Consider the following 12,309-nt stretch of genomic DNA (forward strand, 5'->3'; position numbering starts at 1 on the left):
AAAAAAAAATTACCTATTATAAATTGATGATAGTTACAAAGTTGAACGTTGAAATAAATAAGAAATTGCCATAGCTTTAAAAATTTAGATAATTCGTAAAATTAATAGACATTAGGAGTACGAATAAATTTGTATATTTAAATCTATTGTACAATTATAGTAATTGAGAAGTGGGCGATGAGAAAAAAAACATAACATTGAATACAATTAAAATAAGTATGAGAGTAATATTTTATTTGGAATTAAAATCATTTTAAAACCTAAATTATTGCTGATGGGAATGGAGTCAAATTAAACTAATACAATTCTCAATGAGTATAATTTTGAATGTGAATATGATTGCGTATGATTTACGGTGGTTTATGTTTGTCATATTAAAATAATATATTTCACTTGGACACAAGTCTGTAATTTATCACTGTAAGTTGTTTGGGTTTACAGAATATCCACACAACGGACAAATTTTAAGCGTTTACGTTTTTGTATGGCAGATGGACATGTTGCATATCGTATTCAAAACAATACATAGTATTCAGTACCTAATATTGAGCTGATGAATTACTTTTATCTAGGAATACATTTATATTAGCTTCTAGGAAATAAGCATGACATGCATTTTATGGAACTAAATAAAAGTATGTATTTTTTAAATCAAGATCTATATATTCTATATGACCCTAATATAAATATAATTTAACGTTTATTAAAATAAAATATATATAAATATATAAAGTGATTCATCAAGTATATTTAAACTCTGATTTTTGGAATTTTGATAATACTAACCATATGTACAGGGTGATTATTTTATCAAACAACACTAATTTTTTCAAAAGTATTAATGTTTTTGAAAATATTTTTTTACATAGTTTCAAATTGTTAAAAAACAACGTTTTTATTAAAAAATTATATTTTTAAATATTTTTTATCCTTATAATTTTTAAGTTTTTTACTTTTTTGAATGACAACATAAATTTTTAATAAAAACGTTGTTTTTTAAAAACTTGAAACTATGTAAAAAATATTAATATTTTTTAAAGTAATGAGTGTTGTTTGATAAAAGAATCATCCTTTATATACTATTGTGGACACAAAAACACTTTTATTTTTCAAATAAGATACACCCTTTTTTATTTTAAATTATTCAGATGATAATTTTTTTTTTGTAAATTGTCATGCATTAAAATTAAAATCACAATACGTAGTTTTTGATCATTGAACTTTCAAATTAAACGGTACAAAAAATATTGAGTATTCAGTTATACAAATTTTAAGTATATTTAAGAATTTTAAAAATTATATTTAGACTGACTGCATTATTAAAGGAAAAGGGATGAGCACATTTGGTGAATCACTCTATACTATTAAATCATTAAAAAAATTCTATATTGTATGTGTTAATTGTTTTATATTATTTATTATATTGTTTAAGTTTTTATAATATTATTGATTTCATTATTTACATTTTATATTCATAGATATTTGCAGGTACGTACACAGATATGTCCACGAGCAATGCATTAAAATAGTAGACTTTGTACGAAGATGTTTAAAAAAATAATCACCAGTTGTAGTCAGTATAAACTTTGTTATGTATTTTTAATTTTGTGTGACAGAAAATATTTACAAAATACGCACTCACACATACCAGCACCCCTTTCACTACACGCGGACAAGCTTGTGTTGATAGGTATGGGTTGCTTGCGGGTTATGGGTTATGTAGTTTCATAAGATATTCACTTAGGTAATGTATTATCAGAGATATGCAGAATATTGAAATCAAAGTACGCGTTTGGGTATTAAATAGCAGACGTGGACACGACGAGGTGTTGTAGGCAGGTAGTAATTTCCCGTGTCGGTATAGAGGAAATTGAACAGACGGCGAAAAACGACGACCACTTTGCCGTGGCAAGTGAATACCAACACATCCAAACACCGTCCGAGCCGAGTACCGAAGGACGTATTAAAATTATATTATCATATACAATATACATATATTATCATACATAATACACGCATATATTTAAACACATAAAGAGATGACCCGAGTTTCTTTTTCGAAGGCGGACGACGCGAAACGCTTCGCTATAAATAACGTATAGGTACCAAATACATCCATCACCTGATCAGCATTTTTCATATAACATTTTTGGGAAAGCAAACAAACAAGCTGTCTTTTTCACCTCTATATAGCCGATCCACCTTTTTATTAATTGATTTTTATTGATTTTTAGCAACTCAATATAAACCATGTAACCAAAAACATCACCAGCGAAAATTATTGCATTTTTAGATCTCATTTTTATTATAAAATATTATTTACATCGAAAACTAGGTATATCGTTATTTGTTAATTTATATTTTTACTATATTTTATTTCAATATCGTATAAAGAATTAATCAATTAAACAATATTTTTTCCAAACCAAAAGATATAATATAATCATACACCACATCACCAAAATATAATATTCACAAGATTACATTTTACCAATATTGTATATAAAGTTGTTTCGTAGAGAATTCATTTTTATAATTTTATTTAAACTCACCATTCCTGGTGGCCCCGTAAGTGTGTGGGTTTTACCACTGCCGGTTTGTCCGTAACAAAAGCAAGTGGTGTTGAAGCCTTCGGCCGCCATCTCGATAAGCTTCTTGATGCCCGAATATTGAAATATGTCTTCTTGCGTGGATGCCGGTTCGAATACGACATTAAAAGAGAAAAGTTTGGATTTAGGACCATTAGATCCACCGATTGTTTGAAAACCTTCCACCTAAAACATAAGAATAACGACAACAGTAAGGCTACGAAGTATAATTAAAATATCAAATATCAAATACCATAATAATTAATTGAATAATATATAGATATCCACTTAGATTATTAAAATATACTATATTTTGGAAATTATATTATTGAAATAAATCAAATGTGTCGTACAATTATTATTTTCTAACGACTACGGAAATAATATTCATAGAAATGTAAACATTTTAGTTATACTTGTGAGATGTTTTATATAGCATTAAAATGTATAAAAATAGTTCTTATTATTAGACAAAATATTCTTCACTCTTAAAATAAAAATAGTATTAGTTTTGAGTATGTTATTTTTAATATTAGATTTAATTGTTTATGTTTACTTACGACGCGCTACGCTTTAATATAAAAATATAAAAAAGCTTTGTAGTTGTATACAAATATGCAGATACAATGAATTCTTTAAACAAACATTTCTCAATATATAAAAAAAAAAAAGTACTTGTTTTATTTTTTGAAAATCTTTTTGTAACTTGATACAACAATAATGTATATTTATTTTAATTATGTAAGCATTAATTAGTATTTTTTTCATAATTTATTGTTATAGTTTCATTTTTTAATTTTAAAACTACAACATTTAATTTGAAATTGTCTGTCAAAGATAATATTTTTCGAAAATTGATAGTACCTATACATAGACCTAACTTCAAAGTAATGGTTTATTAATTATAATTGCGTAAAGTTTAAATTGAGGATATTAAAACAAGAAAATAATTAAAATAGGTAAGAAGTATAATTTCTTTCTCTTCCAGTCAAAAATTTATTATAATTTATTATAATTCTTAAGCTGTTTTATATTTAATTCATATTATACAAATTGAACACTGAACAGTCTATTAATTTATGAACTAAATATAAGAAATTATAGTTTGTAATTTAAGAATAAAACTTATTATTGATTTAAAATATTAGAGGATGGAGTCGATTTTGATTCTTAATAAAATATCTTGATGCTCTTTATGAAACAAAACAAAACAAAATAATAATAATATTGAGAATATAATGCAATTATATATTTAACTATATACATTTTTATTTGCGAGTTGTAAATATTAATGCTAATGTTTGTCAATAAATAGAAATTATATTATATTATCTATAAAAAATATTCATCATTTAATAACTTAATATTTAAAGAACAGACGACATGATTTAAGCATACAGCTAAATATTGCTCAGTATACTTAAAGAATAATTATAAATAAATTATTTTATACGTAATAATATACTTTAATAACAAATGTTTATTTATTTGAATAATGTATTTTATTAAATTTTAACTATTATTATCAAGTCCCGATAGAAAATATTGACTAATAATTAACTTGTTAATTTAATATTTTATTATATTATATAAGTGATAAATGCAATTAAAAAAATAAAAGTGTAGTATCCTAGTATAGGTGATTATTAGTTACTATTGAAATATTTTTCTATTTATACGTCAAAATTCTGAAAATGATACTAGGTTTAAATAAAATAAAAATGTTGTGAAGAATCAATTTTTTAAATTATTTATTATGTATCTATTATGTATTTATTAAATTAGATAAAAAAAAAGCTTTGATAGTTATCAATTAATTAAGAACATACTACACATTTTTTAGTCTCTTTTGCTTAAAAATCATAAACGCCTAATAATTAATCATAGTTAATTCATTAAATACAAAATCGACAAGATAAAATTATAAAAAGTTCTAAAATAGAAAAAAATCGTTAATTTTCCTTAATAACTAATAACTATTTTTTTTTAAATTTATCTTTACTTTGTTTATATTACTTGGTCATTAGCGCTTCGTAAATTTACATTATTGTAATTAAATATATGCATTATGAATATTTTAGAAATAATATTTTTTATTTACTTAATAAAAATTAAGATAATATGTTGAACTTGTGTATATTCTATTAACATGATATAAGACAACTACAATTTTATAGTGGTTTTGGAAAAAAAAATTTAATATATTTTTTTTTAAATTAAATTATTATAGTATAAAATATTTTTACTGTTTAGTAAACTATTAGTAAATTAAATAAACAATTAATTAACGTGATAATTTAATAAATTTTATATTTATATACAATATGATAGACTTTCGTTTTGAAATCAACTGTAAAAATAAGAATGGAAAAAATCCAATATTTTTCATTAAGTTATAATATCAATGCTTTTCCAATTAACCAAATCATATCCTATCACTTTTCAATCAAAAATTCCATCATACTAATCCGTTAATAAACTGACTTTTATCCCGCATAATCCCCAAAACCCCCAGAGATGTCTAAAACGAAACTGGCCTAGAGATTTCCTAATTTAACCTGTCGGATGGCACTACTGAGTGTTCCTCCCAAATCTTTTATTCTCGTCACTTTATACCAAGCGAAATTACTTACTGTATTTATTTATGTATAGATTGTAATTTTTATTACATTTTGACAAAAAATAAAAATAAATAGAAAAAAAAATAGTTTATATTATTATTAATAAATATAAATAATCAATCTAATTGTAAATAATTAGCTATCTCTAATTTTAAATTTTTGTTGATTATATTTCTAACTACTTAAATTACTTAAATACAATGCCAAATTATCCATGTCAAAAAAGAAAAAAATGTGGATTAGTAAGAAGTTTATTATATAAGTAATAATCAAGTATTTATTTATTTAAAAAAAATATATATTTTTATCGTGATAAATTTTTGTCTGAATTAGACATTATTATTTATCGTATTTTTTTTTGTTTATATAAATGTATTCATAAAATAAAAATAAAATATTATTAAACTTAAAAACTATTACGTCATAGTGTTTGCATTCAATTAATACATTCATTGAATTTAATATTGTGCATTTAATATTATTAGGAGAAATCTACACATAAATGTCGTTAAATTGCATACTCAACACGCCGCGTGTCTTTTATATTAAAAAATATAGAATATAATAGTTTTATCAAGGGCGTAGTAGGTATATACATATCAATACCAATGGCACGATATTGTTTGAAAATAATGGAACTTAATTTTTTTCTATTGTTACTTTATGTTAATTCTCATTTATTTAATATTTGTAAGTATGCCTATATAAAATGTATACACTATACAACTCACCAAAATACGCCCATTTCCCGGAAACGATACAATTGATGGTTCACTTGCTCTATTTTCTTTGGTGCTTAATGGTCGAGATCTAACGTGAAGAAATTATTGAAAATTGATACAATTATTTTTGAGAACAATTTTTTCATTTATGAATAAAAAAAAAATTATCTTTGTAGTTTAACTCACCTTACTATAACGTATATACCATTTTCGTGCTCAGAAATATCGTTGTACGATCTGTTTAACGACCCGGTTGATTCGTTTAAAGATGAAAAAGAGCTAAAACAGAAAATGGCGTTTAGTCAGTGATTCATTTTCTAAGGTTTCAATTTGAATAAGTATGATACTTTTAAAGCATCAAGGCAAGCATATTTTTCATGTTATATTCTTTTAAATCATTCATATTATTTTATGATTCCAATGTAATTGATAGTTAAAATACTTTTCATAATATATTTGAAAATCCTCAAAATTAATTGAATGCTTTTGGTTTACCTTAACATACTTTTATGTATAGTACCTCTTTCTATGTCAACAAACGTGTGATAAATGGTTTGTTATATGTATTACGTATTGATTTTTACAAATGAACATTGAATATTGAAGACTATTACTTTAAGATGTTAATATTAACTTTTAAATTATCTACATACGAATTTTGACCACATTTAAATAACACAATAACTGTAGAAAAATAAGAATACAATAAGTTAGAAAAGTAATTTTTTTTCATACTTATAACTCACTCTAACGATATTATAACTTTTAAATCAGAAAAATTCAAATGTTTTTATTTATTATTCTGGTAATATTTTGTATGTATTTGTTCAAAAAAGCATAGAAATATGAAAATTATTTCTAGGTTTATGAGTTTTTGTTCTTTTGTCTTCATGCTTTTCAAATAAAAGTCGTGTGTTTATTTGAAAGCGCACGAGGTCATCACACTTTTGTGTTAGCTCATTGGAAAGATAAAATTGTATTACGAGTTGTAAGGCTAAAACCACATTTACTTTTAATTTATTTTTATGAATATGACGTTTATTAAATATCTTGAAAAAAGGCGCTGCATAAAATATCTTTTATCGAATGATTATAAGATTACATTATTTACGATAATTTCAATTTATTAATACGATAGGGTCTACTTGATTATTCAAATTGTATTTTATTTTATTTTATTTTGTGCATTAGTTTGTATGACTGTATTATTAATGAATTAATAATATTATCCATGCTTTTACTATAACGAAAAATAGAATTAATATATAATAGGAAATATTCGTAATGCATATAGTTTAAATAATATTCACGGACGTAATTGTACTTAAAAAAATATTTTTATACTTTCACAAATTGAACTGTCACGATTCTCAATCTAAAAATAAATAACTTTTTTGATGAATGTAATTTAAAACTCAATAAATATTGAACATCAAGTGCATATAAGTATTTACAAAGTTTCATAATGTCTTGAATTCTTTTTATAATGTAAAGTAATTGATCATGCCCAGTACCGTAGCTAGCCTTTATTTCGCCTTTGAAAAAACAACATTTTGCTCCTTCGCTATCACCGCTAGACACGTTATGTCAATATTTAACCCTTTATCATAATATATTTTGATTATAGTTTTTCTGGTGTATATATTACGCCATTATGGTATAAAATATAACCTACATATAAAATTATAATATTTTTTTTCTAAATTGTTCATATAATATTGTGTAACAATTAGTTCAAATAATAAATTCTCAGTTTTAGGGGATATTAGATAATATAACTAAATATTATAAAATAACAATAATTTAGATTAATTTTAGGTGTTTTTGTGTTTAATTTTTTAAATCTGTTTTCATGTTAAAAGTCATCAACGTTACAGCTTAAAAGATTATACATAAAAATATAGACTGTTATTAGTTTAGTGTCAGGAATATATTGCGAATATTATCATTATAATCGTAATTATTTTTAATGAGATTATTAAATTATTTTATAATTTAAAAGGCTACCATTAAATAAATAATACGAGTAAATGAGTAATAAGGAGTATTTCTATCTATTCTTCCATTACTATATTAAATATTGAAAATCATTTTATTTTTCCATTGACAATGTTAATACTCATAAAATATTATAGTGATATTATCATATTAAGTAGTAAATCAAATTATACCAGAACAATTATTTTTACATGATTTTTATATTTTTTTAGCAAAGCATCTAAATTACCTACTCGTCGGCCATTGTATATCGTACATAACTTTCACCTTCTCTTATACGAAATCCTTCGTAGTATCATATTGTGGAATTTTATAAAATTGTTTTCCAAATTTTTGAAGATAGGAATTTTTGTGTTTAATAGTATGATAAGTATAAAAATGTTCAATACCACACATAAAAATATGATGAGAAATTAATTTCAAAATACCCAATTGTCGACAACTCACGGTATCAATAACATATTGTACAACGAGGTTCGTGTTTTCTTTATATAATGTATTTTTATTGTTTTTAATATTAGGTAACTTACTAAGAAATAGGTATTTATACTTATCAATAGCATGTGTTGTATAGCATAATATATGTATTATTATTTATGATTTGCTTAAAAAGTTGACTACATACCACAGAATACTTAAATAGCTAAATTTCTTTTTAAAATATGTTCATAACTTATGATGATAGTGTGTGGACTAAAGATTGATAAGAGTATAGTTAGTTACATAAGGTATATTGTATGATCTGTATGTCATATACGATTATTGATTGTAATTCAGTTTTCTGGATAAGATAAAAAAAAATGTTGTAAAATTAACTAGATAAATGTATTACACTAGGTTGCATGATAACTATGGAAAAAGTTTGTTTCAGAAAAACATTCTGGGTTTTGTGTTTTATAGGATTTCGTAGATTCCATTTATTATAATCTCCCTTTTGAACTAACACTATGGAAAATTTATAACTTTGAATCTGATTATTATTTTTTATTCGAATAATACAAAATTATAAATGCACAATGTGTATTCATTATTTTGTAAGTGAATAACTCTAGTTCATGATGTGTAAATATTTTTGTACAGTTTTTTTTTTAAATATAAATGTCACTTAAGGTTTTATTTATTATGATATGTATAATAATATGTCATAATATATTATATTAAAAAAATAAAATAAAGATTACACTAAAATAATAACTTTAACTAGGTTTACTGACTTTCCAATTAACTTTTTTGATTAAAATTATATTATAAGAAAAACAAACAGGCTTTTTTTTCTTTTTTTTTATGCGCTATCTATATACTCTATTAATAATTTTGTTATAATACCTAGCAAGAAAAAGTTATTTAATAGTTAGAAAGGCAATTAAAATATTTTTTAAATAATATTTAATTAAAAAAGTATACTAATGAGATATTCATTTTGTATGAGTATTTTAACCTACATTTTTTTGTACCTACATAAAGCATATTAAAGCGTTATATTTTAGTAATATTACAATTAGACATTTAAACTTACTCATCGCTATATTTTGAATTTTCTTTCATTTTCCCTGCCATTAAGCCATAGTTAAATTCGAAATACTATGCAGCAGTCAAAGATTCAAAGTAGCTATTAAATATAATTTAAAACAAAAAAACAATAATAATATAATATGTTTGTGTAAAGTGCATGGGGAAAAAAAATGTGCGCGCGTTGTGACGATGGGCACTAGGTAACTGAGTTGAAAAAAAAGCACAACATTTGCTTTAGCAGTCTATGTTTGCATGCACATAATATATCGGTCTGAAAGTGGTGGTATTTGGATGTGTGTGTGTGTGTGTGTGTGAGTCGAAAGGGTTAAATCGAACATCCATCTATTAACACGTAGTGGGGTGTGCGTTGATATTGTCGATGAGCCTTGGACCGAGGACAGCTAATGCACATATTTGTTACTACTAATTGCATGTACCTCTAATATTGTATCCGATCAACTATTTCAATTTATTATAAGGGGGTCAAATAACGTACAGCAAATTAAATTAAATTAATGTTAAAATTCATTTTTCAAGTGATCGTTGTTTAATATTCAAATGGTTTTTGAGAAAATGAAATTAATCTCTAGTACTTATTTGTGTCAAATCTTTAGATATTATTAAATAATTTGTTGGTTTAGATTTTAATACCGATTAGTATAAAAATACAATATCACCAATCGATGTTATTTCATGATACTTGAAAAATGTAAAGGCATTTATATACCTGAAGTAATAAAATAAGTAAGGCGAACTAACTTAATTCACGGATTCTATTATTTCATGCGCAATTTAAATTTATATACCAATATATAATATGAACCTGTATATCATGATAAAATCAAAGTTTTTTAGATTAAAAAACTTTTGAATACTTACATTTGAATTAATTTACATGATTAGATTGTGTCTGTGATACTGATATAGTGATATATTCAATTATTTATTATTTGCATATATTTTTTATTAAGAATATTTAATTTAGCTCTAGCTAGATTTTTTTTTATTGAAACTAGTGAAACGAATAATTGTAATGGAAGGATGAATACAATGGGCACATGAAATATAGAATCCTAAAAAAAAAATATCATTATTCTTTTTTTAAGAATTTTACATAAATATAAACTTATACTTACTGTTAGTGTATAAAAAAAATAATGTACAAGATACGAATAATAATATTGTATAAACATAAAAAAAAGTTACTTTACTGTTTTGATCGTTGGTAATCATAAATTTACCCGTTATTATATAAATTATTAAATCTATCATATACATAGATAACATGAATAATTTTAATAAATAGCTGCTTCCAATACAAAGTGATTCTCACTATATTTTAGAGTTATTTTAAAATCTACGTTCTACATCTTTTGTTTGAATTGGTTAAATGCTGTGTTCTACATATTTTGATGAGTATCATGGAATTTCAAGTATCATATGTGTTGAACTTATTGTGTTTGTGGATGTATTTCATTGATGATATTTTCTAACTGTGACCAAATATCAAAATTTTGATCTGTAAAATATATAAATAAATTATTGACTTGTCGGTTTTTCTTTTTTTTTTTAGAAATAACTAAAATAATCGTGTCTTGTGGCATAGCGATTGATAATATTTTAAGAAAAACATTTAAATCAATAATTTAAAAACATTTTTTAGCAAAAGAAAATGCATTAAAGAGAGTTTTGAACTGTTTCTATGAAAGATTCCATTAGATTTATTAAATCATATTTATGTTCTACCATTATTATAACAAAATGACTATAGTCGTGGCATCTTATTGGATGTAAAAAAATGTTGACGGAAAACTTTTTTTTAAACTTGATTATTCATAATATATCGATGTCAATAAGTTAATGTTATAAATAATAGCTTAAATTTAGTATAAATATATTTAAAATCGTAACGGGCGTAGATTAAATAATATGCATGAACAATTTTTTTTAAGTTCTAACGACGATTGTTATTTTAGTTATTTACATTAAGATTTCAACTAAATAATAAAAACGCTCGACGAAAAATTGTAATTCTTCGGTTAAATATCTAATTTTAACTTTGAATTTAAAAATAATGTCTATATAAAAAAATAATTGCCATAATATATTTTCTATGTTAATAATACTGTTGGAATAATTTTGTATTAAACTTTCAAGCCTTAGTTATTACAGTTGATAATTTTAAATAAACATTTCAAAAAAAATTGAAAATTTTCACGATTTTTAAGTTAATTATCAAAACTCTTCTGTTACTTTGTATTTTTTATAGTTCTTAGTTGTTGTAAGATATATTTGTTCTATAATAATTTGTGTATTAAATTTTATAATTAAACTGACTTGAAAATAAAATATTTCTATCAACACCAGCTGAAAAAAAAGTTAATCCTTCCAAAGTGTATAACTATTTATCAATTTTGCAATTTGATGTTACAAAACCGATTTATTAAAATCGGTACTGGTACATTACTAAGGATATTAACATTTTTTCAATTTTTTTTTTTTAGTTTTCAAGAGTCTTCAACTATATCAAAGTTACTATTTCTACCAGAAATCGCTATTAAAATTGAGAATTGAAGCATTTTTATTCTTAGAAAAGTTGATGACAAATACGAAAAAAATTATAAAAAAGAAAAATGTACATTATTCTAAAAAACATACATTTATTTTGATCAAAACTAAAATATAATTTACAATTTTGATTATTATTTATAACTAATGAAAAATATGAAAATTAATCGCAAGCTAATAGAATGTTAAATCTATAGTTAAACATATAAGAGTTTTCAAAAATAGAATAAGTTGTAACTGAATAAATTATAAACTAAAAAAGAATACCTTTTTGATACTAATATATTTCTTATTGCTATA

The 12,309-nt window shown here is 23.3% G+C and overlaps 1 protein-coding gene across 1 annotated transcript in view; it reads right to left on the bottom strand.

The window, feature by feature from the left end:
- The window catches only part of LOC113550514 (kinesin-like protein KIF12), an 88,988-nt gene that overhangs the window by 24,532 nt on the left and 52,147 nt on the right, over positions 1-12,309 (bottom strand). Inside the window, exons 2-5 of the mRNA XM_026952400.1 lie at positions 9,446-9,538; positions 6,118-6,210; positions 5,941-6,019; positions 2,553-2,774 (exon numbers count right to left, since the gene is read on the bottom strand). Coding sequence (XP_026808201.1) covers positions 2,553-2,774; positions 5,941-6,019; positions 6,118-6,210; positions 9,446-9,486 — 435 coding nt within the window. The 5' untranslated portion in view covers positions 9,487-9,538. The remainder of the gene's footprint in view (positions 1-2,552; positions 2,775-5,940; positions 6,020-6,117; positions 6,211-9,445; positions 9,539-12,309) is intronic.

Source organism: Rhopalosiphum maidis, chromosome 1 (assembly GCF_003676215.2).
Source record: "Rhopalosiphum maidis isolate BTI-1 chromosome 1, ASM367621v3, whole genome shotgun sequence".
Taxonomy (NCBI): Eukaryota; Metazoa; Arthropoda; class Insecta; order Hemiptera; family Aphididae; genus Rhopalosiphum; species Rhopalosiphum maidis.